The sequence below is a fragment of the Macaca fascicularis genome, chromosome 8 (genome assembly GCF_037993035.2).
Source record: "Macaca fascicularis isolate 582-1 chromosome 8, T2T-MFA8v1.1".
In the NCBI taxonomy this organism is placed as follows: domain Eukaryota; kingdom Metazoa; phylum Chordata; class Mammalia; order Primates; family Cercopithecidae; genus Macaca; species Macaca fascicularis.
This window is the reverse complement of record NC_088382.1, coordinates 8,497,598-8,525,364: the sequence shown is the minus strand read 5'-3', so window position 1 is coordinate 8,525,364 and position 27,767 is coordinate 8,497,598. Positions and strand designations below refer to the sequence as shown.

Genomic DNA, 27,767 nt, shown 5'->3' with positions numbered 1-27,767 from the left:
TCTGTGCCCCTCGTTTCCCATGCGTTCTCTCCTCACTGTTGGAACCTCGGGGGAGGCTTTGTCTTTGGTTACAGATGACACGAGGGGTCTGAGAGGTTAAGAAAGTTTGTTACTGGAAAGGGGTCCCAATCCAGACCGCAAGAGAGGTTTCTTGGATCTCATGGAAGAAAGAATTCGGGGTGAGTCCATAAAGTGAAAGCACCTTTATTAGGAAAGAAAAGGAATAAAAGAATGGCTACTCTGGCCGGGCGCAGCGGCTCACTCCTGTAATCCTAGAACTTTGGCATGCCGAGGCAGGTGGATCACCTGAGGTGAGAAGTTCGAGACCAGCCTGGTCCAACATGGCAAAACCCTGTCTCCACTAAAATACAAAACATTAACGGTGTGGTGGCAGGTGCCTGTAATCCCAGCTACTAGGAAGGCTGAGGCAGAAGAATCGCTTGAACCCACGAGGTGGAGGTTGTACTGAGCCAAGATCATGCCACTGCATTCTAGTTTGGCCAACAGAGCAAGACTCCATCTCAAAAAAAAAAAAAAAAAAAAAAAAAAAAAAAAAAAAGGAAAAAAAAGAATGGCTGCTCCCTAGGCAGAGTGGCCCCAAAGGCTGCTGGTTGCCCATTTTCATGGTTATTTCTTGATCATACGCTAAACAAGGGTTGGACTATTCATGAGTGTTCCAGGAAAGGGGTGGGCAATTCCCAGAACTGAGAGTTTCTGCCCTCCCTTCCGAGACCATGTAGGGTAACCTCCAGATGTTGCCATGGCATCTGTAAACTGTCGTGGCGCTGGTGGGAGTGCCTTGTAGCAGTTAATGCATTATAATTAGCACATAATGAGCTGTGAGGGCAATCAGAGGTCACTCTCGTGGCCATCTTGGGTTTGCGGCTTTGGCCAACTTCTTTACTGCAACCTGCTTTATCAGCAAGGTCTTTATGACCTGTATCTTGTGGGGACCTCCTATCTCATCCTGTGACGAAGAATGCCTAGCCTCCTGGAAATGTGGCCCAGCAGGTCTCAGCCTCCGTTTACCCAGCCCCCATTCAAGATGGAGTCGCTCTGGTTCACGTGCCTCTGACAAGTTGGCCTGGGTTGAGCGTTCCCTAGTGTGCGGTTGTTGAAGCTATTCCTAGGAGTAAGAGGGATTGTCAGTAGGAAACAGGCCTGTTAGCCCTGGGGCTGGCACTCTGCCCCAGTATGTCGGTCTCATTTTAGTGGTGACAAAACTGGGGCTCAGAGACATCAACTCCCTCATCTCGAACCCCCAGACTGTCAGTGGTGGGCTGGGGTTGGAATGTGGGGCTTGAAGACCCATCATCTCCTCTGGTCCCCCAGTCTCTGCTGCCCAAGAGGAACAGGATCCCAGGATCCAGGCCCCTCATGGCACCAGCCAGGGTGGGTGGAGATGGGAAAGCACAGTTCCAAAGCCCCCCGGACTCTGAGGCAGGTCGGGGGCCGAGAGCAAGCCGGACCTGCGGACCCCACCCCGAGAAGAATGGCTGCAGGCCCGGCCCAGCGGGCAGGAGGTCTGTGTCCTCAGTCAACGTGACGGCGCTTCCCACTCCTCCAGCCAGGCCGTGCTGTCTTCACGTTTCCAATCATTCGGCCTCCTCTCCAATTCCCAAGCCCAACCCACAGAGACAGCGATCTGGGGTCCACGTGAGGTTTGTCAGCAGCTCTGACCCGCTGCTTCCCGCCAGTCTCGCGGCCGGTTCTGGAAAGCTCTCTGCTGCCCCCTGGTGGGGAGGCTCGGGGCAGGGCTCTGGCTGCAAGCATGGGGTCCGAGAACCTCCTGGCTCTGTCACCTCTGCTGGGTGGCAAACCAACCCAGGACTGAACCAGTGACACCTGTGGCACTCCCAGAACCTCCTGGCTCTGTCACCTCTGCTGGGTGGCAAACCATCACAGGACTGAAGCAGCAGATGTGTGCCTGATTCCCTATGATCAGAGCTCCGCCCACTGGCAAGTCTCTCTTCGGGCCTCAGTTTCCCCTTCCATTAAACGAGGTGCTTGGGGGATACCAAGGAGGGGTAACAGCTTAGTGAGGATGGCAGGTTTCTTCTGGGGAGATGAAAACATTTTGAAACTAGATGGCGTGAGTGGTTGCACAGGACTGTGAATCCACAAATGCCACCACATTATTCGCGTTGAAATAGTTCATTGCATGCGATGTGAATGTCACCTCATTTAAAGTGTTTAAAAGAGGGGCCTGGGAGAGTGCAGTGTATGTGAGAATCACGTGGGACACCCACAGTCTCTGAACCTCGGTTTCCTTGCTGTAAACTGGCAAAGAGACCGTGCGAGCTGTGTTCCCTAAGGCCAAGAGATTCCAACAAGGAAAACCTGGGATTCCAGGGACTGGGATGAGGGCCGGGGACCGGAAGGGGAGGGGTGTGTGGGGATGGCTTGGGGGCAGCCCAGATAAGGCTTTCAATACTGGGTAGCAGCGTCTACACAGGCAGAGATCCCTGCATCTCACTTCCCGCAGGGCTGACCAGTGGCCAGAGGTGGGACTGGCCAGGCTCAGCCCAACCAAGTCTGGGAGCAGAGGACACTAAGTGAGGGATCCCCGGGGCCACCCTCACTGGCCTGTGGCTCTCCCGACACCACAAGAGTGGTCCAGGAGCTGACCTTGGGTCCTAATGGGGGACACCTTCCTGGCTGCAGGCTGGCAGGGTGGTGTGGTGGTCAGTGTACTGGGCTCTGCGTCTCTGCCCCTACCTGCTGTGTGACGGTGGGCCAGACACCTAACCTCTCTGTGCCTCTATTTCTTCAATGGCAAACAGGGACACTAGCAGCCCCCACATCCGGGCACAGTGGCCTGAAGGTTAACGTCAAGGGCGGCACGAGACCTACAGCAAAAGCTCTGAGCAGGGAGAGCAGGGAGCTGCCTAGAGAGTTCCACCACCATCTCCCCTCTGGCCACCGAGAAAACCGAGGCTTATGGTGACCTGGCCCAGGTCTGTTGAACTCACGGTCCTTCTCATCCCCAAGATCAGAGGGCTGCCACCAGGGAAGGAGCTGGCCCCTAGACACAGCCCAGGAAGCACACAGGGAAGGATGCCCTGGGGACTTCGGTAGGTTATTGCAAAGAAAAATTTATTGCTATTTGAACTCTGCTTTCATGCCCCACTTCCCAGAAAATGAGCCACGGGAGCCACCAGGAGAGGGAGGAGACCATCCTCCTTGCACAAAACCCACTCCCTCGGATGCTGTCCTCAGCGAGGGTGGCTGGGGGCCAACCAGGGGGCCCACCCGCAGAGTGGCAGAGGAGGCAGGTTGACCCTGCGGACGTTGAGCTCTGTGGCGAAGGTCCTGGCCTTCTGGTAGAAGAGGAGCGACTTCTCACGGTCCAGGAGGAAGTTGTGGGAGACGGTGGCCGGCCGCGTGTAGATCTTCAGCTGTGCCTTCTTGTTGCCCAGGTCCACGGCGGCTGCCAGTGCCAGCTGGTAGTACTCAAACGGGTCCTGAAGGGGACAGGTCATGCTCAGCAAAAGGGGGACTCGGAGCCCATCTTCCCAGAAGCCATTCCTGTCTCCAGGTCATTCCACATGTCCAGCCAATGCTGGCTCAACCCATGAGCTCCGAAACCTGTTACACTGCTGTGGTCTCAGCTGCAGGAAGTGGGGACGACCCTGACACCACTGGAAGCCTTCCTGACTGTCCCTACACCCCACTCACCCCAACCGTCCTGCCCCAGTGCCACCCTCTCTGCAGGCAGTGGCTGCTTTCCCCATGGGCCGAGGTCAGGGCAGATCCTGCCTGCTCTGAGAGTTCCATGCAGGACCCGTGGCTCCGAGCCACAGCAGGGGCACAGCATTGAGTGACCCAGGCTCCCCTCTGGCCCCTGTCCATGCTGACCATTTCCAGGCCCTCCACGGGACAGGCCAGGTACAAAACCATCTCACAGGTGTCCTCTCTGGCAATGTTCCCTGAAATATTGACGGAGTGTGACGCCCCAGACATCCACTCCCATTTTCAATGCATCTTTGGCCCAAACTCACCATCCCTGGGTTGGGATGCCTCCTCCCAGACCTCCTCCTTCACCCTCCCATCCCCCACCCGGCTTCTCCCCAGGCACCTCCTCCACATGGGGGTCACCCAAGGAACCTCTCTAAGACCCATGCCTGGCCTGTCCTTTACCATCTCAAGATGGCTCCCAGGGTCAAGGACAAAGTCCAAGATGCAGCAGTCCATTCCCCCACTGCCCCGCCCCACACACGGAGCAGGGGCGTGAGAAGGCCCCGAGTCACCGCCACTGCTCATCCAATGCCCCCGGCCCAGCCGAACACTGGACTCTGTGCTGGGTGCCTGGCTGAGCCTAACGTCCTTGCTCCCAGTCTGAGGGACCTGGGAGTAAACACTGACCACACAGGGTGGCCCAGGCTGTGGCAGACGGAAGCCCAGGAGCCTGTGGGGGGCCCAGGAGGCCCCAGACTCAGCCAGGGGTGGAAGGCAAAGGCTTCCTGAAGGGGTGGGGGCATCCCAACTAAACAGGAAGGAGCCAGCCAATGCATATGTCTCTGCGTGTGCCTGTGCCTTTGTGTGCCTGTGCGTGTGTCTGTGCCTGTTTGTGTGCCTGTGTGTGCGTGTCCCTGTGTGTGTGCCTGTGTGCATGTCTGTGTGTGCGTGTGTGCACCTGTGTGTGCGTGTCTGTGTGTGCGCGTGCCTGTGTGTGCGTGTGCCTGTGCCCGTGTGCATTTGTGTGTGCATTTCCATGTGCCTGTAGTGTGTGCAACAGCTAGTGAGTGGCAGGCTGAGCCAGGACACACTTAATCTTCCCTATTCCAGGGCTCACTCTCACGTGTACACTAAAGGGGACCCCATTTTAGAGGCAATCGGCAAAGATGCCCATTTACCCCTGCCTCTCTGCCAGCCTTCCAGGCCCCATGCAGCCCGGCGTTTTCTCCTACTCCTCTGGGCCCTGGGTCCAGAGCCTCCTATACAAGGAGGAGGGTGTAGCCTTGGAAAGACAGCCGCCCTTGGGGAATTCCAAGGGGACCTCCCTGTGGGAAGCTGGCCTGCGCTGACAGCATAGTCACGATGAGGCCCAGAGGGCTGTGCATGGGAAGGAGGTGAAGGAGGCCTCTGCCCCTCAACCCCAACCGTGGACTTTGGCCTCTCAGGTACTACTTGGCCCTTTCCTTCCTCCTGGGCAGGCGGAGTGGGCGGCAGGCTTGACCAAGAGAGATAAAGGCCTCTTCTGGGAGGCCCGTCTCCCTGGGTCCCAGGCGAGCCCCTGAGCGGTAAGTAGCGTCTGACACTTGGCACCTCCCTGTCTGGCTGGGACTTGGGAGGCCACAGGGACCACTTCTGACCACCAGGTGTCGCCAGCACTGGGCGGGGGCCTTCCGGGCAGCCCCAGGCCTGCGGTGGGGGATATGATACGGGGCGAGGTCGTAGGGCTGCCCCAGCTCCTCATGTTGTTTTAAGGACCCCAAGATCTCGGCCCCTGGACTGGAGTGCCCTGGCCCCTCAGTCCATAAGGAGCACTGACGCTGTGCCGGTGCGATGCTGAGTAGGGGCGGTGCCTGCTGGGCAGAGGGGTGGAGACACGCCAGGTCTGAGTCTGACAGTCCCAGCTCTCCACCCCTGCAGGGCTGGGGGCAGAGGGAGCACAGCACCTCCGCTCCAGACAGACGCGACCCAGCAAGGCCTCAGCCTGGCTGGCTGGGGCCCCGCCCCACTGCACCTGCCCTGAGCTGGGGTTTCCCTGTCTGTGAACCCGATGGTAAGACACTGGTCCCACCCCACCCTTCCTGGGTGATGTGAAGATTCAAGGTGTCTCGGGACTCCAGGAAGGAGTTGCTCAGTGCAGGCTGGCACCCTGGGCAGGCTTCCTAGAGGAGGCGCCAGGATTTGGGTTGGATCTTGCAATGTGGATTCAATGTGAGGATGATGCCGTCCTCTGAAATGTCCTTCTCCCGACCCTGTTTTCTTTGTTAAATGCAACTTGACACTTGACTGTCAAGACTCAGTTTTGGTGTCACCTCCTCCAGGAGGGTCCCCCTGACTACAATCCCCCTTCTTTACCCAGAGGCCACCATTGCCCACTCATGTGTCAGCCTCCCTGGCTGAGACTGAGTTCTTGAGGGTGGGGCCTGGTCAGCTTGGGAGCTGGGTTGTATCTGCTAACATTGCCGGTTCCTCCAGCCGCGTGCAGAGCTCCAGGGAGGCCACTGGGCCATTCCTAAGGCAGGCTGGAACCCAGGCCTCTGGGTCAGGGTAGAGATACCACTCCAAAGGGGCCGGGAACACCCCGAGCCCTGCCCCTCCCCACCCACCTTCAGGTCATAGAAGATGATGTCACCGAGCACCAGGTACACCTTCACGTAGTAGAGGGTCTCCTCGTCGAACTCCAGTGGCGAGTTGCAGAGCTACAGGGCCTTGAGGTAGAACTGCTCTGCCAGCTTGCCCTGGCCCAGCTGATGGTGCAGGACAGCCAGCCAGTGGTAGGCCACGTGCTCGTTCAGCCGGTCCCCTGGGGTGCAGGCCAAAGGGGCAGGTGTGAGGACGCGGCTCCCTGGGGCAGGGAGGGCACAGGCCCCTCAGGAGCAGGTATGCAGACCCCGGGCAGCACACCTGGCTTGCCTCCAGGCACCTGTGGTCGCCTGGGCAGCTCTGGCCAGTCCCTTCCAGGTTCCCAGACTCTTTCCCATCTGCAAAGCAGAACTAATAAGGCCTGCCCCTGTCTACTGTGAGGCTTTGGCAAAGTCGGACTTGGATGGCCCAGCTCTGTGCCTACACATAGCCACCTGCCTTTGCTCACTGGTTTTAACCAGGGGAGCCCAAAAGCCATGCAGTCCAGGTGCTCCCGGGCACCCCGGCTCCAGGCAACCCACAGACGTGACATCCGACTCCTCCTGCGTGTGTCACAATCAGAGCCCCCTACTTTGGGGAGTCAGCTGCACACCTACTGTGTACTGGGCCACGGGGCACAAGGTGCTGGGGCATGCGGCCTGCCTAGGGTTCCCTGTCTCTGGAGGGGGACAGATGACCCTGGCACAGCACCAGGGGATGCCCGGCCTTAAGGGGCAGACTGCTGGAAGGGGAACTGGGATTTTATCAGCCAGAGAGCCGTGTGGTTGATGAGGTTGGGAAGGGCACAAGATAAAGGGAATGTGCCACTCAGCCTGGCACATACAGGGACCAACGAGATGCCTGGCATGTCTGGAAGGCAGAGGGCACACTGGACGGCCCTTGTGGTCAGCAGCGGGAACAGGCAGAGGAAGCAGAGCTCAGTCAGGCAGGGAGCTCTGCACTGCGTGAGAGACCTCGGGCTGTGCCCCACAGCCGGATGGGGAAGCCAGTTGGGCAGATCTGCCTGCCTGGACAGGAGACCAGGAAAATCCAGCAGCTGTTTCAGCTCCTGCCCTGCAGACCTGGAGGCTGGGCTCTGGCAAAGTGTAGGTCCTGGCAGGGTGGGGGCTCAGGGGACTTACCCAGAGTGATGCTGAGTGCTAGGGCCATGTAGGCAAACTCCAAGTCCTCCTGGGGCTCCTCCAGGGTGGCCAGGAGTGCCACCAGCTTTTTGCACAGCTGTAGCTGCAGCTCCGCCTTGCAGTTGCCCATAGTCACTGCCAGGGCCAGGGCCAGGACCCGGTCCTACCACACAGGCAGGTGGGGTCAGGTTTCCCGCAGCACCCACCTTGCCCAGCGCCCTCCTCAGAGCTCAAACATGTGCTTGGAGCTTCCCACGCCCCAGCTACCCCTGCACCTCCACACAGCTCTGTGCTCTGGGATAACACACAGTTCAGACACCCAAGTTGGGGGCTGAAGAGTCACCTGAGGCCCATCCAGCTACACCCAGCAGCCTCAGACCAGCCTCTCCCACCTGGGCACCAGGGGTCTGACTGGGGGGAGCCAGCACTCCTCTCTGCTCTAAAAACACCACATTTATCTGTGCCCAGGGCTGAGCCACACCGTGAGCTCAGAGGAAGGGAGAAGCCGTCCCACTTCGGGGTGCAAGCAGACCTGGGCCTCCCACTGACATGCTGTGTGTCCTTTGACATGTCCCTGTGCCTCTCTGAGCCTGTTTCCTCATCTGGAAGATGGGGACAGGACTTCTCGCTCATGGTTGCTTGAGATCATCAGGTACAAGGGTAGAGCCATTGTCACATCCAGGCCCCAAACGTTTGTCCCGGGCAGGGGCACGGTCAGTATCATTCCCGGTGAGAACACTTGGAAACTAAGCATGTGCATGGGTAACCCTGCCTCCAGGTGGGAGACCTCTGCCCTGCCACAGCTGTGCCTCAGCCCTCCAGGTGCCCCCCTGAGGCCCACCCGCATCAGCCCACAGGCCAGCTCACCCGGTAGAAGGACACGGCTTTCTCCCGCTCCCAGGCCCCATTGAAGAAGATGTCTCCAGCTGCCTCAAACAGCTGCAGCCCCAGGCTGGGGTCGCCTGTGTACAGGACCACATTCTGTGCCACCTGAAAGGAGACAGAAGTTCCCTCAAGACCCACACCTGGCGAGATGGCCATGCCCACCTTTGCCAGCCTCCTTCCTCTCACACACTACAGGTACACCTGAGCATTTTTCAGACCCTGTGCATTAGGGCTGCCCCCACCACTGGCATGAGGACAATGAACTGATGCACCTGAGTGCCAGGAGGTGACTGAGCAGCTGCAGCCCAGGAACCCGACACCTGTGAATCCTACCACCAGGGCTAGCCCTAGCCCACTCCCCCTGCACTCAAACCAGTCTCCGTGGCCCCCAGATTGCTGGGAGCCCAGCCCCTGGCTCCTTTCTGCGTTGCCACATCCCTGCCACATCAACAGTGTTTGTGGGTGGGCCTGGTCCCCTCTTGGCCATGAGCTCTTGATCCCTCTTCTCAGCTCAAGGAGGTATACAGCAGATGCTCAATAATGAAAGCTTCACCAGGCTCGTGGGCTTCACAATTTGTTCCAGATCACACTGTGTTTGGGAAAGCCTCTGAAAACAGCCACTGATAGATTCATTTTGTAAGGAGATGTGCCACGTGTCGCTTGGAGCAAGTTCTTCTGTGTGTTAACTGAGTGGTCACATTATTTGAGCATGTGCTGTATACCAGCAGGTGCTGGGCACTGTGAGGGGCCGTGCCTCTGCCCTCAGGGAGAAGATGCTGGCCACTGGGGGAGGATGTGAGGGAACCAATTAGAGGGAGGGAAAAGCACACAACAGGTGCTCAGCAGTGGCTTAGGAATGAGTGGATGGATGGATGAATGGATGAGGAGATGTAGACACATGGATGGATGGATGAGTGTGTGGATAGATTAATGCTGGGATGGATGGATGGATGGATGGACGGATGAATGGATGGACGGACGGGTGGGTGGATGACGGGTGGATGGATGGATGGATGGATGGGTGGATGGATGGATGGGTGGATGGATGGATGGATGGATGGATGGGTGGAATGATGTGTGTATGTCTGTATGTATGTATGGGTGGGTAGATAATGTATGGATGGGTGGAGGGTAGACGATGTATGTGCATATGGATGGATAGATGGTGGATAGACGAATGTATGGATAAACAAATTGACAGATAGATGAATGGAGGGATGGATTAATAGGTAGATTGGTGGGTGGATAGATGAATGACGGATGGATGGACGAACAGTGAATGGATGGATGGGAGAAAGGATGGATGATGGAAGGATGGATGGATGGATGAATGGATGGGTGAATGGATGATGGATGGATGGAAGGATGAACAGGTGGATGGATGGATGATGGAAGCATGGATGGATGATGGATGGATGGATGAATGGATAAATGGATATGTGGATGGATGATGGATGGATGGAAGGATAAACAGGTGAATGGATGGATGATGGAAGGATGAATGGACAGATGGATGGAACAACAGGTGAATGGATGGATAGACGGGTGAATGGATGGATAAAAGGATGGATGAATGATGGATGGATGAATGATGGATGGATGAACGGACAGATGGATGGATGAAGGGACAGATGGATGGATGAATGGACAGATGGATGGATGATGGATGGATGGATGGATGGATGATGAATGGATGGATGGATGATGGATGGATGGATGGAAGGGTGAACAGATGTATGGATGGATGATGGAAGGATGGATGGATAAATGGATAGATGGATGAATGATGGATGGATGGAAGGATGAACAGGAGGTGAGTGGATGGTTGACGGAAGGATGGATGGATGACAGATGGATATATGGATGAATGGATAAATGGATGAATGGATGATGGATGGATGAATGGTGGATGGATGGAAGGATGAACAGGTAGATGGATGGAAGGATGAACAGGTGGATGGAAGGATGAACAGATGGATGTATGGAAGGATGGAAGGATGAACAGGTGAATGGATGGATAGACGGGTGAATGGATGGATGAGAAATGGATGGATGATACAAGGATGGATGATAAAAGGATAGATGGATGAATGGACAGATGGATGGATGATGGCTGGATGGATGATGGATGGATGGATGGATAAATGGATGGATGGATGGTTGGATGATGGATGGATGGATGATGGATGGATGGAAGAATGAACAGATGAATGGATGGATGATGGAAAGATGGATGGATGATGGAAGGATGGATGGATGGATAAATGGATAAATGGATGGATGGAAGGATCAACAGGAGGTGAGTGGATGGATGATGGAAGGATAGATGGATGATAGATGGATGGACGGATATATGGATGAATGGATAAATGGATGGATGATGGAAGGATAGATGGATGATAGATGGATGGACGGATATATGGATGAATGGATAAATGGATGGATGGATGAATGATGGATGGATGGAAGGATGAACAGGTGAATGGATGGATGATGGAAGGATGGATGGATGAATGGACGAACAGGTGGATGGATGGTGGCTGAATGAATGGATGATAAAAGAATGGATGGATGATGGATGGACGAATGGATGGATGGATGGATGATGGATGGATGAAGGATGAACAGTCGAATGGATGGATGATAGAAGGATGGATGGATGGAAGGATGAGCAGGCGAGTGGATGAATGATGGAAGGATGGATGGATGATGGAAGGATGGAAGAATGAACAGGTGAATGGATGATGGAAGGATGGAAGAATGGATGGAGGGATGGATGAACAGGTGAATAGATGGATGGATGATAAAAGGATGGATGATGAATGGTTGGATGGATGGACAGGTGAATGGATGGATCATGGATGGATGGAAGATGGTTGGTTGGATAATGGAAAGATGGATGGAAGGATGGATGGAAGGATGGACGAACAGGTGAATGGATGGATGAAGAGGTGAACTGAAGAATGATGGATGGATCGATGGATAGAAGGGTGAACAGTTGGATGGATGATAGAAAGATAGATGGAAGGATGGATGGATGGACGAACAGGTGAATGGATGGATGGACAGGTGAATGGACGGATGATAAAAGGATGGATGGATGATAGATGGATGGATGGATGGAGGGATGGATGGATGGATGGAGGGATGGATGATGGATGGATGGATGGCTGCGTGGAAAGACGAACAGGTGAATGGATGGATGATGGGATGATGGGATGATGGAATGATGGAAGGATGGAAGGATGGAAGGATGGATGGATGGATGATAGATGGATGGATGGAAGGACATACAGGTGTATGGGAAGATGATGGAAGAATGGATGGATGGATGATGGATGGATGGATGGAAGGATGAGCAGGTAAAGAGATAGATGATGGAAGGATGAATGGATGGGTGGATGGACAGGTGAATGGATGGATAGACGGGTGAATAGATGGATGATAAAAGGATGGATGAATGATGGATGGATGGATGGACAGATGGATGGATGGATGGACAGGTGAATGGATGGATAGACGGGTGAATAGATGGATGATAAAAGGATGGATGAATGATGGATGGATGGATGGACAGATGGATGGATGGATGGATGGAAGGATGAACAGGTAAAGAGATGATGGAAGGATGAATGGATGGGTGGATGGACAGAAAGTGAACAGCACAGGGGTCCTCCTGCATCCCTTGCCACTCACCTGGATGTACAGGTCCACCAGCTCGCTCTGCCGCAGGATGTAATAGATCTTCCCTGCTTGCAGCCAGGCATGCGCCTCCTTCTCTTTCTTCTGGAGGTCAATGAAAATCCCCAGACTTCGTTTGGTGTAGTCCAGAGCAGATCTGCAGGCACTGGAATCAGAAACAGGTGTCAGAACAAGGGTTCTCATCCTCCTGGAACCAGTCTGCCTCCTCCCGTGGGTCTGGTGACAGATGAATCTGGAATGTGCGGACTGGGAACGGCCCTCTTGTGTGTGCAGTGTTCTGCCCTTCCCAGGCTGCTGGGAGGGCCAGGGTGAACACACACGGCGTGGAAAAGATGAACGACATCCTTCTGAGGGAATCGAGCATCATGCTGCCCTGTGGCAGGAGGAGTGTGCTAGTCCATCTCCCCTGCCTCCCAGACATGGCCTGTGTCTTCTCCAGACGCACCAGGTGCCGTTAGTGTTCAGAGGCTATCTCGGTGGATGGTTCTCAAGGTGTGCAGGCATCACAGTCACCCGGAGGCCTGTCTGTATAGCTTGCTGGCCCTGCCCCCAGAGCTTCCAGCTCCACAGGCCTGGGGCAGGCCCTAGAACTCCCACTTGCCACAAGCTCCTAGGTGACATGGATGCTGCTCTACTGGTCCGGGGACTACACTTTGAGAAGCATGGCTCTAGCACACTGGCCCATTTTCCTTCTGTGAACCTGAGACCAAGACTGGAGGCAGTCTCCCGGGTCCCCATGGAATCTGGCTCCTTCCCTGCTCTCTCAGTAAGTCTGACACTTGATGGGGTGTGACTGCGGAAATGTCACTGGGCCCTGTGGGTGGGGTGGCCAGGGCCATGGTTACCCCACCAGGTCAGGATGCTTGGGGGAAGCCGAGTAGGCCACATATGGGACGTGAGACCTTGAAACCCTGCCCCAGGGAAGCAGGTGACACAACTGGCTCTGTCTTCTGTGGGAGAGAAGCCACAGGTGGCTGCTGTGGTCACATTTAAGGGGACAGATGAAGGCCAGGAGTGAAGATTCGGGGCAGGCAGAGGTCAGAGGACAAAAGCCACCATAGTAGGAAGAACAGCCCAGAGTGCACGTACTGCCTCTGCTGGGGTGGAGATGACCTTTGACCCAACAAGGGAGGCTCAAGCTGGGACTCATGGGCCAGCAGCAGCCCTGGGACGACCCCAGGCCCACCAGCTCAAAGCATCTGATGCCAAGGAACCAAATGATCAAAAGGAGAGGGGCTGCTGGGGTCCTGGGCCAGCTTTCTTGGGCCCCCCTCCCTGCCCTGCCTGCCCCCACCCCACCACTGCAAAGCCAGCCCTTACCACTCGGTGCCCAGGGACAGGTACAGCTGACTGATGGTCTCCAGGAGCTGCCCCTCCAGCACCTTGTCGGCCACCTTGCAAGCCAGGGAGAGCTGGCGCTCATGGTAGATGACACACTGGGCCTCGCTGGGCATGACGGTGCTGTAGAAGTAGCACAGCCACTGGACAGTCCGCAGCTGGCCTGGGCAGAAGACAAAATGGAAGACGTTAGTCTCCCAGCATTGAAGCGAGGCTGGCTGGGCTCGGAGGCCCCTGCGCTGTGCTTGCCTCTTTCACACCTCCATGAACCTGGGCCCCATAGGCGGGGAGACTGAGCGCAGACAGGCCATGCACCCGTGCCAGGGCAGACGCCGAGCACACCGTGACATGGGCACACCTTGGTGCAGAGGCTCACGGTAGAGGCCGGCCTTCTTTACAACTCCCAGGGCCGAGGTCCTGACCAGGCTCGGCGCCTGCACCAGGCCATCTATTTCTGCTTCACAAAGCCCCTCTGGCCAGGACCAGGGCTGCCTTCAGCCTGAGCTGATGAGGCCAGGGGCACAAGGAGCCCCTGTCGCAGATGGAACCCTGAGAGAGCAAAGCCAAGTGTCATGTCCGCCACACACGGCATCATATTGGGGGAATGGGGTTCAAAGCCGGCCCCTGGCATTCCCACACACGCTTCTCTCATGCAACCAGGCTCCCAAGCCACAGGCTCACTGGTCTCTCCCAAATCCAGGGCGCTGGGAATGGTGGAAAGTTTCTGATTTTCTAGTGCCAGAAACGTTCTGGACATTAACACAGGAAACCAGGTATGCCGAATGGACATCTGTTACACACGCCACCCAACGACAGCTGAATACACAGTCCTCTCGAGCACCCAGAGGACATTCCCCATGACAGACCATGTGCCAGGCCACAAAATGAGCCGCAGTGAAGGGAGAAGGACTGAGACCGAAGCAGAGGTGTTCTTCAGCTGTACTGGCACAAAACTGGAAATCAACAGTGAAGGAAATGTGGGAAATTCAAAAATATGTGGAAATTACACACTCCTAAACAACCAGTGAGTCAAAGAGACCATCAGGGAAACTGAAAACTAATTTGAGAAGAATGCAAACAAATGCACAGCCCGGGCCAGCGCGGTGGCTCACGCCTGTCATCCCAGCACTGTGGGAGGCCGAGGCGGGAGGATCGCTTGAGTCCAGGAGTTTGAGATCAGCCTGGGAAACATGGTGAAATCCCGTCTCTATAAAAAAATAAAATATAAAAATTAGCTGGGTGGGGTGGTGCATGTCTGTAATCCCAGCTACTCGGGAGGCTGAGGCATGAGAATGGCTTGAACCTGGGTAGAAGTTGCAGCGAGCCAAGATTGCACCACTGCACCCCACCCTGGGCAATAGAGCAAAACTCCGTCTTAAAAAAAAAAAAAAAATAGCAGTGTATCAAAAATTCCAAGATGCAGCTAAGGCAGTGCTGAAAGGGAAATTTATAACGGTAAATGTCTACATTCAAAGAAAGAAGAAAAATCTCAAATCAAATACCTAACCTTCCACCTTGAGAAACTAGAAAAAGAATGAACTAAACCCAAAGCGAATAAAAGGAAGAAAATAATAAACATGAGAGTGGAAATGGGAAGTAAAAATACAGAGAATGGAAAAACAAGAGAGATAATCAACAGAACCAAAAGTGGGTTTTTTGAAAATAATAACAAAATTGACAAATCTTTCACCAGACTGACCAAGAAAAGAAAGATGGACACAAATGACTAAAATCAGAGACTGAGCACCATGGCTCACGCCTGTCATCCCAGCGCTTTGTGAGGCCGAGGTGGAAGGATCGCTGAGGCCAGCATTCAAGACCAGCATGGGGGAACATGATGAGACCCCATCTCTAATAAAAAGAAATAAATAAGAAATTAAAAACCCAAGTTTCTAGAATCAGAAATGAAAGAGGAAACATTATTGCTGACCTGACAGAAATAAAAGGATTCCATGAAAACACTACGAACAATTGTAGACCAACAAATCAGACCATCTAGACACAACAGCCAACTCCTAGAAGGACACAAACTACCGAAAGTGACTCAAAAATGACCCCAAGTAAGCATGTGGGGTATCAGCCCCGTCCTCGGTCTCCTCGACCATTCAGCGCAGGGTGGGGAGACAGGGAAGCATGATCCCCGTTCCCTGGCCTGCATTTCCAAGTCTGAATCCCCCAGCACCCCCGGGGACCGCCTCGTAGGAGGAGGTGCCACAGGCTATTGTGCCAGGAGCCACGGGAGGCTGCAGTGGGGGCTGGGGCGCTGGATTCCTGGAGGGTCTCCTTCCAGTCACAGAATGCCCCTGGGGAAGAAGCCTGGGTCTGAACCCCCCACCCCTCCTTGGGCAGATGTGTGGGACCGGGGCCCCTTCACACGGTCCTTCCCAAACTCTCATCCCTCCTAGGGCCAGGAGTGGGTGCCAGGCCTGTGATGGGAAATGGGCAGATTTGGCCACAGCCCCTGGGGCTCTGGTCCAGGCCACAGGAGGCACCTCTAAGTGGTCTCACTATGCCATGACAAAGCGCTGCAAGGCAGAGGGGACCCACAACAGGATCCCTTGTCTCGGCCATTTCCCTGGACTCAACTTCCTCATCTATCCTCTGCGGCCTAGATTTCGGACAGCCCTGCCCACTGACTGTCCGTTCACTGCTCAGTCTGCAGTGACTGTTCGATAGCACTCCATGGCTCCCCAGTGCTCTTGGGGAAAAGGCCAAGCCACAGCCTGAGGCCCCAGGCCCTGCTTAGCTCTCCAGAAGAGCTTCTCACCATCCAGCACCCAACTCACCCACTCCTAACTCTGCACCTCCCTGCATAAGCTCTGCTCACTCACCCCTGCTCACACCCCACTTATCCCTGCTCACACTTCCGCTCACTCACCCCAATCACACCTCCGCTCACTCACCCCCACTCACTCATCTCCACTCACACTCCCGCTCACTCACCCCCACTCACTCACCACCACACCCCACTCATCCCCGCTCACACTCCTGCTCACTCACCCCCATCACACCTCCGCTCACTCACCACCACTCACTCATCCCCGCTCACACTCCCGTTCACTCACCCCCACTCACCCCACTCACTCACCCCCACTCAATCACCCCCACTCACTCACCCCCGCTCACACCCTCTTCATCCCCGCTCACTCACCCCCACTCGCTCACCCCTGCTCACACCCCACTCATCCCCACTCACACTCCCTCTCATTCACCCCCATCACACCTCCGCTCACTCACCCCCACTCACTCACCACCACTCACCCCCACTGGCTTATCCCTGGTCCTTTACACAGGCTACACCACCAGCCCCTCCCCCACCACCTATTACTTGACTAAATCCTCTCAACCCTCTGGTCCCAGACTAAAGAGGCTTCCCTAACCCGGGGCCAAGTGCTGCCCCACCATCATGCCACTCACCCTTTTGTGGCTTCTCTGGCCTAAAGCTCACATTCCCACGCTTAGTCCCTGCCACCCAAGGACCCCACAAGCCCCATTTGTGGGTGGGGTCTGACACACACTGCACAAGAGCTGCTTTTGCATGAACTACTCTGCGGCTTTGGGCAATCACCCGCCCCGTGTCCTCTGTGAAGTGGGATGACAGGTGCGCAGGCTGCCAACATACCAAGCAGATAACACGGGCACAAGAACCGGCGTTCAGGGCCTGGCTCATGGAGGGGCCCCAAGTCCCAACTCAGCAGAGCCTGCCTTGATCCCAGGGTTATGGCTAGGGATTCCCAGCACGCAGGACTTTCTGTGCTCAAGGCAGCATGGTCCCTGGGCAAACCGGGAAGAGCTGGCTGCCCCAGTAGGGCAGAGGGCCTGGCCCTGTGTGGGAGCCGCCTGTCTCCAGGGCGCTTGCCAACATCTGCTGCTGGCCATGACTCAGCACTTTCAATGGTGGAAAAACCACCCCTTGTTTCTGAATCACAAACCCCAGGTGTGCCCTGACCCGAGTGGCCCCGGGAGGCGCACAGGAGGAACCGGGGCACTCACTCTCCACATGGCCCATCTCCACAGTGACCAGAAGGGCCCACTCATAGTAGCCCTTGCCCTGCTGGGCCAGACTCTGGTGGGTGCAGAGGTGGCCCAGCTGCAGGAGCACGTGGTGAAGTCCCGGCCACACTCCCTGCAGGGCAGCCTCGATAACAGCTGCACGGCCTCCAGGAGGTAGTGCTGGGCCATGCTGCTGGCACCCGCGTGCAGGCACAGGGTCCCGAAGTTGGCCAGCACCACTGCCTGGTTCCTCCGCTGGCCCAGGTCCTGAGCTGCCCGCAGGGTGCTGTAGTAGCCCTAGGCTGCCTGTCTCGTCTGGCCCAGCAGGGCAAGGGCTACTATGCCTTCAGAGCCACGTCTCTCTCTTGTCATCTAACCCATTTAAACTCTCCTTTCAAACTATATGCCAGACCTCACCACCTCTCACCTTTCTCATCATTTCCAACCAGGTCCAGCCCTCATCATAGCGCTCTGGGTTACTGCAAAAGCCTCCCAATCGCCAGGCACAGTGGCTCATGCTTGTAATCCCAGTACTTTGGTAGGCCAAGGCAGGTGGATCATCAGAGGTCAGGAGTTCAAGACCAGCCTGGCCAACATGGTGAAACCCCTCTACTAAAAATACAAAAAATTAGCCAAGCATGGTCGTGGGCGCCTGTAATCCCTGCTATTCGGGAGGCTGAAGCAGGAGAACCACTTGAACTCAGAAGGCAGAGGTTACAGTGAACCCAGATGGTGCCATTGCACTCCAGCCTGGGTGACAAGAGCGAAACTCCATCTCAGAAGGTTAAAAAAAAAAAGCCTCCCAACCCACTTCTCTCCTTACACCTTTCACCCTGCCCTGCATTCTACCTTCCACTCTCAAACATTTCAGGAAAAAAAAAAAATTGTATCCACAGAGAGAGAAAGAGAAAGTACAAATGGGGTGAAATGTTTGGGGAATCTGAGGGAAGAGTATATGGGAATTCTCTGTACTGTTTTTGCAAATTTCTATAAGTCTGGATTATTTTGAATTCAAGAGTTAGACAAAGAAAAAACAAAAACAAAAACAAAAACAAAACACTCTCTCCCTTTGTGAACCCATCCTGTCTTTCCCCTGGCAACTGAAGGACGCTCTCAACTAACACATCTATTTTCTCATGAACACGAAAAGAACCCTTGCCTAGTTTTGACTTTCTGTGCTTGACAGAAGAAGTGTGTGTGTGTGTGTGTGTGTATTTCATATATATGTGTGTGTGTATATATATGTGTGTGGTGTGTGTGTATATACAGAGAGGGAGAAATATATATGTGTGTATATATATATAAATACATTGTAAATTTGCAATGGTAATATATATATATGTAAATATATGTGTGTGTGTGTGTAGATATATATAATACATACCCCATAGCCTGTCCTTAACCAGTTCTAAACTTAGTGGGAAAAACACATACCTCAGCAGAGAATTTCAAAATAATATGATGAATATTTTGATAGAGTGATGTGTTGCTATGGAACACGCTGCTAAGACACAAAACCTCTAGATGGGGCAATGAATGAATGAAGTTTTGCACCTATAGGCACCCCCTCTGATATCCCCTCAAACGTTTATACTTATATGCATTTGCTTCCCCCAGGACCCCCGTTTCATAAGGGTTAGTCCTAGAGCCTAGCGAGTTCCTACTACAGCTGGCACACATATGCCATTCAAGAAACAGTGGCTGAGTGAATGACGAGTTAAGAACCATTTGTCAGCCAGTGCTCAGTAATACAACATGCACTGGTATGCAAATTATATTTTTGTTGAAAGCAACGGCAGGACCACAAATTATCTTTCCAGAGAAAGCAAACCTCAAAAGCTTCTTTACCCTACTAAAGCACGTTCTAAGAAGCTCCCCTTATATAAAAGAAACCCTGGTAGTTGTGAAGGTGGCCCCCAGCTCTGACAGTCTTGAACCCTGCAGGCGCGGAGGTCACACAGCAGAAGAACAACAGAGGGAAACATCATCAGGCTTCAAATATGTTTGAACCAGAGATGGCAAATAGGCTGCAGCCAACTGAAAACACCAGAGATTCATGGTGGCCACCTGAGGGGTTGTGCTCTTAAAAAACAAAAATAAAAAATAAAAATTAAAAAATTAAAAAAGGAAGGGGTCAAGAATCCATCAAGTCTGACTCAGACGTGTATCACTGACTAACACCCCGTATGGTAAAAGTACTCCGGTGCGCTTTGGGTACTCACAGCTTCTGCAGTATTCAAAGGCGTGTGCTTCCCTGAGACTAAGCCACGGGAATACCCCCAGCAACAATGCCAGGAGAAACGTGTAACGTGGATTTGGCTAGAAATACAGTTGTCTTTAACAAATTAACACTGTATAAATCCTGACTTATTAGAGCCTGCGAGAATGACATTCTCAATGATAACAGTTATCACTACAATCTCCAAACATCTGCGATTCTGCAAGGAGGAACTGTGACAGCGCAGGCCACATGTCCAGAATGCTTCCCAGACTGCCTGTTACAGAATACAAGAAATGAAACCCCCCCTAAGAATGCCTTCACTCACATTTAGCCAGTTGTTCCTTTGTGTGCATCTCTGTGCTAAAATGGCCATTCTTCCCCACAGCCTGAAGTCATACGCTAAAATAAATGAGACTCACATGAAGCCAGAACCGTGCAGATGCCAAGGAAACCAACACAAACGAAATGGGCTGGAGAGTGTGGCCAGGAGGATGGTACTTCCCAGGAAGCAATTACTTCATCTCTGCCCATGAAGCAGGCAGCTGTCACTGTCCCCCAGGCCCACGCCAGCCACTCGAAGTAGGTTCTAACCAAACTACCTCCAACAATCAACGTAAATATACCACATAATTGGCTTCTGAAAGGACACCTTGCAACCAACAAGAAACTGTTAGCACAACTTTGACAAACTGCAAATAAAAACCTTGGAAAGGGATCAACACTGCCACATTTTGACTCAAATACTGTTACGTGGTAGCACTGCAATAATTCACTGAAACAAAAGAATGAATGAGGAATATGTTTATAGGAATCAGAGGAAGCATGACTAATCATTTAAAGAAATAGGTCAAGAAACTGCTAGGTTCAGATGCTACCGTGAGACACTGTCAGGGCCTTAGGCAAATTCACTTCTCTTGGTCCTGTTTCTAGGTTCATCAAAAACCAGCTTTGGACTAGGGAATCTGTTGCTTTCCAATGCCTTCCTTCTGCGATTCCAGCCCAGATTTTAGGACTGCTCTCCCACTTGGTATATGAAAGCATTTTCTATGTATAATAGCAAGAGTACATTTCTGTGCTGAATGCGGTTTGGGACCTACTCTATGAGGCAGAATATCGTCATGTAACTTTAAGCATGACGACAAGGCACACTCTAGATAAGAATAACACATAAGATGTGGCCATACACCTGCGCGTGCCTGGCAGGGAGATGGGGAAGTCTCATTTAATGAAGCCGGGGTGCCTGTTGCACCTTAACATCCTCAGTCCACATCAAGTTCACAACGTCCTTCTGACATCCAACCACAGGTATCACATACTTTTCCATACTTTCCACCCAAGATTAAAATATGCAGAGCACCGTGATAAAGACGCCTCCATCCCCAGCATGTGGGCTCTCGTTCTGTAGAATTACATACTTTCGGGGCAAAATGGTGACCAGGTTGCAGAGGCAAGCAAGAATGGGCTCCGTGGGGACAGCAGGCCCTGCAGCAGCCACCACTCCTGTCGCCACAGTCTGATGCAGCTGCAGAGAAGCTGTGGCTGAGGCCATTCACTTTGTGAGAAAACCGCACAGGAGGGAAAAGCTAGGGAAGGTAGGGAAGAGGGCAATGTCAGGCTTCTGAGCCCAAGCCAAGCCATCGCATCCCCTGTGACTTGCACGTATATGCCCAGATGGCCTGAAGTAACTGAAGAATCACAAAAGAAGTGCAAATGCCCTGTCCCACCTTAACTGATGACATTCTACCACAAAACAAGTGCAAATGCCCTCTCCCACCTTAACTGAGGACATTCTACCACAAAAGAAGTGAAAATGGCCAGTCCTTGCCTTAAGCGATGATATTATCTTGTGAAATTCCTTTCCTGGCTCATCCTGGCTCAAAAAGCTCCCACACTGAGCACCTTGTGACCCCCACTCTTGCCCACCTGAGAACAACCCCCCTTTGAATGTGATTTTCCTTTACCTACCCAAATCCTATAAAACGGCCCCACCCTTATCTCCCTTCGCTGACACTCTTTTTCGGACTCAGTCCGCCTGCACTCAGCTGATTAAAAAGCTTTATTGCTCACACAAAGCCTGTTTGGTGGTCTCTTCACACGGACGCGCATGACAGGCAGGTGCAGAGCCAGGGAAGGATCTGTGATGAGAACAGAAAGAAATGCACCTCCCTGTACACACACTCGGATTTTATGACAATGTGCACAGGGGGCTGAACTGGATGCCTGAGAACATTCCTCCAAGTTCTTTTGCTGATTTTCTAAATATTGGTGTAAAATCTGAACTCAGAAAATTTTTTTTAAATCACTTCAATCAACATCTTTGTCTGGTGCTCAGCATCATGTCTACATGATCATCTAGAAAACCAACTTCTGTTCTAAGGCTCACATCCTCCTATAAAGTCCCAGGGATTTCACCAGGGAATGCACCTCTCATTCGCATCAAGAACACACATAACTACCATTAAAGAAATGCTTAATTTGCTTACACAATTTTTTAAACACCCAGATTTGAAATACAATAGAGAAGACAAATTTTGATAGCTCTGCTTTCCAACTGCGAACCGCGGGTGGAGAAAATAACCTGCCATGATTTCTAACCAGTCAACAACCTGTCTTCCCTGGCTGCAGTAGGAGCAATCTTTCTGAGCTCAGGATGAAAAAGAACCCAGCTGGTTAGGGGACAGATAATCGTCAGTTCTCAGCGGGCCTCCTGGGTCCCAAATCCCCATGTGATACCTGGAAGTAAAAAGCTATCAATGACCAAGCATCTGAACGCTTATCCCACCTTGCCATCTGCTTCTCCTGCCATGCAAATATAAAATTAATAAGCCTGGTATTAGAGAACAGAGTTGGTGCTGCATCTGTCTTCCTAAAATTACGGATAATTACCAGCCCACAATGGCTTCTAATCAGATTTAAGTGGTCCCTTAGACAGGAAGCTAAAGTGCCTCAGCCCTAAACTGAGAAGAAAACAGAAACTGGAATGCTCTAGGTTTGATCTTCTCTCCCTTGTTCTAAAGTTGCTGTTCCGAAATCTCCTTCTACTGTCTTGTTCATAAAATGTATGAGAAACAGGGAAATGTAAAGACATGATAGAAATGACCACTTTCTCTAGGTACAAACTTTGTGAACATGATTTTCAGCTGCTGGGCTTTTTCTCCACAAACTGTGAGCCTGGAGTACATTTTCTCCCTCGTGGTTACACATTCAGAGTCAGGGAGGTGGCTTGAGCAGTAAAGAGGGGAGTGCAGTGAGAAGTGACCGGGCACTGAGAAGGGCAGACAGGGACTCTACCTCAGTGGCCTGCAGCACTCCTGGGCCTCGACCTTTACTTTTCTATCTGTACAAGGGATCTAAAGGCCCGTGATTCTAGGCCACGACAGCTCTTCATACACACATACACAAACATCACACGCCTATGTGAAAAGCTGTGACACTTGGCTGATTTCCTGAAGAAGTTATCTTGTATCATTTCTACTCAAGGACTCCACCTCCTTCCAGACAAGTATCTGAGGATGATGGGCTATCCCACAGCAACGTGTGTAACCTCTCCTGCTTACGATCCCCATTCACATAGCATTTTCCAAAAGCATTTGGTGTGAAGTGACAGAAGAAAGAAGAAGAAGGTTCTTTCAGCCCATTCATTCATTCATTCAACAAATATTGACTGACTACGTGTCAGGCACTGGTGATATAACAGGGAACATCTAGTTTTGTAGGCAGAGACAGACAACCAAAAAGAGTGATCAATGCTGAAGAGGAAAATACACCAGGAAACAGGAAAGAACAATACCCCAACCACCCTACACTGGGGTGACGCTAGCGTTACAAAATGGAAACAGCGCCCGGGCGCGGTGGCTCACACCTGTAATCTCAGCTCTTTGGGAGACTGAGGCAGGTGGATCACCTGAGTTCAGGAGTTCAAGATCAGCCTGACCAACACGGCAAAACCCTGTCTCTACTAAAAACATAAAAATTAGCTGGACATGGTGGCACATGCCTGTAATCCCAGTTACTCAGGAAGCTGAGGCACAAGAATCACTTGAACCTGGGAGGCAGACGTTGGAATGAGCCGAGATCTTGCCACTGCACTCCAGCCTGGGCGACAGAGCAAGACGCTGTCTCAAAAAAAGTAAAAATAAAAATAAAATGTAAACAGAGAATAAGATACCAAAAGAAAGAACATGAAAGATTTTGTAACAAAAACCTTTGTAAGCTGATACTTTCCTTCCTGGATCCTTGTCCCTTACAAATGGAAAAAAAGGGCGGGTAGGAGGTAGCATCAAAATGATGTTTTCAGATGGCTTCGGGTTTCAGATGTCTGACAGCCATACTCATGTACTTCAAGGAAAAAGCTCTAGCTCTATAAGCCATCTGGGCAATGGTTTAATGTCTCTTTTTTTTTTTCCCCAAACAGTTTTAAAATACAGGAAAACGTGTGTATTTATTTGGCTGCTCTGTGCCCGCACACGTGCAAACTGTGCTAACAGGTTTTTCCACGTTTTGCTGAATTTGCCAGCTTGCCATAAACAGGCTTCCATGTCTTAATTGTCTATAAATAGCACAAACACCCAAAAATGCAAATCAAGACAAGCTGTCCCTTCAACTGCTGCTGCCATGATGACAGCAAGCGACAATTGGCCAAATCAATACGTGGAGACTGAAGCTGTCCGGCAGAGAGCAGAGGGCCAACTGCTTTTCCCATAGCATTTAAAGAAACAAGCGGAAACGGCTCTCCACACAGGACAGACACGTCCTTTGTTCTTTGAATAAATGCTGCCAATGCCCAAAATACTTTCTCCATCACACTATCTATATGGAATTCAAGTTCCTTCCAATACCATGAGTAACGCCAGTGATAGACTATGTTTAGCCATAATGACCCATTAGCATTCTTTTTCCTCTAAAATGTTGAAATAATAACATTGAGTGAGCACTCACGAGGTGCCAGGCTCTGAGTTTGATCTCGTTTAGTTCTCATTGAAATCCTGTAAGATCAGTACCATATTCTCTCATTTTTCCTAGATGAGGAAACTGAGGCACAGAAAGGCTAAGTAAGTTGTCCATGGTCACAGGTTATTTAGGAACTTTTCTCCAAACTTTCAAAAGTTAACTACTGCCACTATTACAAATGGGTTTCTGTTTGTTTGTTTCTGTTTTTTTCGAGACAGGGTCTTGCTCTGACCAGGCTGGAGTGCAGTGGAGTGATGATGGTTCACTGCAGCCTCCACTTTCCGGGCTCAAGTGATTCTCACACCTCAGCCTCTCCACAGTAGCTGGGATTACAGGCATGAGCCACCACACTTGACTATATTTTAATTTTTATTTTTTGTAGGGATGGGTTTTCACCATGCTGCCCAGACTGGTTCCAAACTCTGGGCTCAAGAGATCCTCCCAGGTTCGCCTCCCAAAGTGCTGGGATTACAGGTGTGAGCCACTGTGCACAGCCCTACAAATGTGACTTGTACAAAGTCAGAGCAGTGAGCAGGAGGAGAACAGAGACTTCAGCGAGTCTCCTGGCTGTGGCAACACCATATCCCTCCTCCATACCGTAATGTGTCTGCACCCACCAAGCTCCTAGACGTTGCAGGCAGGCCAGCTCAGAGACCAAACAGCAGTCAAGAAAGAGAAGATGCAGACATGCGTCCTGATTTCAGCTCGAGCGTGCCTCTCTGCCCTGCAGCTGCACAGGCAGAAACCAGGGGCTGTGAATGTGAGGCAGTGTGTTTGTTTCCTGGCAGGTAATCTTTTGGGAGACCATCCCATACAATTAGTGTTACACTTCTCAAAAAGGAAGTGTGACTTTTATAGAAAAATCGATTCCATTAGGGAGAAAGGTCTAATAAAACCACAAAAGTATAATACATTCATACAACAACAAATTAAATTCATCTATCACGAACTGAAACCCCAAAGCCCTCTGGGCACACAGCTGCTTTTCTGAGCTGAAATTCAGCTCCAGTTGAGAAACAGGTCAACTTTTGTAAAAAGATTTCTTTTTCACATGCCTTCAATAAAAATTCCTTTCCCTCACTTGTCATTTTCCAGATTTAATGGCTCTGTTGGCCTTCCGCTCACTTAGGCCATGAGCACTAACTGCATGTCTGCTACGGCCCGGACTCCAAGGGAGGCACCTGAGGGAACACAGATGACCACAGCACAGCGACACCCTCAAGGAGCACACATGGGGAAGGCAAGATGATACAATCGAAGCCTTCACACACAAAAGAACTTGGCATCCATACCCCGTCCCATTTCTAGAAAACAACGATGCTGAGTCAGTAACATTTACCGAACAGCCTGCAGTGTGGAGGCAGGCACGAGGGGGCTTCATGCGGGGAAGAGCACCTTCAGAAGGGGGCATGCAAGCAACGTGGAGGCAGGAGACGCCCCCACACACAAAGGCCAGCCTGAGGACCTGCAGAAATGCCCATGCATCTGGGAGGAGGGAGAGAGGACAAGATACCGAAATGCTCCAAAATGAATAGAAGCCTCCCAAGAACCTCTCCCAAGATGGGGCAGGAATTTACAAAACACCAAACCGAGCATGCGCAGTTACCTGAGCAGAGCGCCACCAGAGCGAGCTATCCAGAAAGAAACAGGGTCACTAGAAGCCTGAGCCTCTACTCCCAGCTCTGAGACTCATTCACCCTATGACCTTGGTGAAGGCTCTTAGCTTCTGCGAGCCACAAGAGAATCACGGGAAAACAGAAGATATGAAAACTGCTCTGCCTTTTTCACTGAACTGCTGAGGGAATAAAATCAGATAATGGATTTTTAAATTCTCTGTGAATTACGAAGCAAAATACAAACGCATGACATCATTCTTACCATTAACAACAGCACTGTCAAATTAAGAGAAGAGTTAAGACCACAGCATTTTCCACCCCCCGACTCCCCAGAGAAATAGTGAGTCCAGCCGATGTATTTGGGCAACCCCAGTATCTAGGCTTCGAGAGCCTCAAACAGCTCATGAACTCTGACAGTATCGCTCCAGCCCAGTGCTCACTAAGTTCTTCAAGACAGCCAACTGACAGAAAATACTACAGATTTTTCAGCTGGGCTTGAAGCCCTCCAAGCTCCCAGCACAGCTAAACAACGAAGAAGAGATTTTCTGCCACTAGGCTCAAAAGCTGGCTTTTGTAGATTCCCATAGAAAGAACATTCAAGGCCAGGCATGGCGGCTTATGCCTGTAATCCCAGCAATTTGGGAAGCCGAGGCAGGAGGATCACCTGAGGTCAGAAGTTCAAGAACACCCTGGCCAATATGGCGAAGCCCCGTCTGTACTAAAAATACAAAAATTAGCCGGGCATGCTGGCGGGCACCTGTAATCCCAGCTACTCGGGAGGCTGAGGCAGGAAAATCACTTGAACTGAGGAGGCTGAGGTTGCAGTGAGCTGAGATCACACCACTGCACTCCAGCCTGGGCCACAAGAGCAAAACTCCATCTCAAAGAAAAAAAGAAAGAAAGAGCATTCTTTTTTGCTGATGTTAAGTTTCCTGTGCTTGACACAGGGAAATCATACAACACTGAAATCCTGAAAAACGTATCATAAAAAGCATTTAGTGACTGAAAATACATTCAATATAACCTGTAACAGTGAGTTCCCCTCCTCTTTCCAGCCAGCTCCACTAACGCTGTGACCCTTAACAATGCTTTCACTACCACAGAGGAAAATTAATAGGACCGCTTACCCCTCTCAGCTGACAGCTAAACCAGTGCTTCTCCATGGGCTCACTAAAGATGACCTTTACCCAAAACCAGCCTGCAATGACCCTGTACATGTTGACTAACAATTTCAACATTCCCATATTCTTTGTCCACTCCTAAGGAAGATGAACTGAAGCCAGGTGTCTCCAAGTCAGAGCTAACAGAGGCCTTAAACATCAGATGGCCCATCTCCTTCTTTGACAACCGGGGGTTCTAAAGCTGAGCTTACGGAAGAAAACAGCCTGTTTAGTAACAAAGTGAAAACCAAAGTCTAGTCACCTAACCTCTGGTCCAGAACTCCTGCGACAACCCAGCACCCACATAGGATGAGTCTCCCTAACCAGAAACTCTGAAATCCACAACTTTTTCAGTGCCGACGTGACGCTCAACGAAATGTTCATTGGAGCAGCTCAGATTCTGGATTTTTGAATTCAGGATGCTCAACCAGCAAGTATAATACAAATATTCAAAAATCCAAAA

At 51.8% G+C, this 27,767-nt stretch overlaps 2 protein-coding genes across 4 annotated transcripts in view; both read right to left on the bottom strand.

Annotated features, from left to right (window-relative positions):
- The window catches only part of DEFB108B (defensin beta 108B), an 875,574-nt gene that overhangs the window by 375,147 nt on the left and 472,660 nt on the right, over positions 1–27,767 (bottom strand). The window lies entirely within an intron of this gene.
- LOC135964858 (SH3 domain and tetratricopeptide repeat-containing protein 1-like) overlaps positions 3,079–27,767 on the bottom strand; it is a 49,326-nt gene continuing 24,637 nt past the window's right edge. For 2 of the 3 annotated variants that reach the window (XM_073999949.1, XM_073999950.1), the window contains exons 2-7: positions 13,347–13,527; positions 12,021–12,171; positions 8,307–8,429; positions 7,440–7,602; positions 6,282–6,478; positions 3,079–3,464 (exon numbers count right to left, since the gene is read on the bottom strand). In XM_073999949.1, coding sequence (XP_073856050.1) covers positions 6,375–6,478; positions 7,440–7,602; positions 8,307–8,429; positions 12,021–12,171; positions 13,347–13,480 — 675 coding nt within the window. In that variant the 5' untranslated portion in view covers positions 13,481–13,527 and the 3' untranslated portion in view covers positions 3,079–3,464; positions 6,282–6,374. The remainder of the gene's footprint in view (positions 3,465–6,281; positions 6,479–7,439; positions 7,603–8,306; positions 8,430–12,020; positions 12,172–13,346; positions 13,528–27,767) is intronic. The other variant, XM_073999951.1, reaches the window with a different exon arrangement.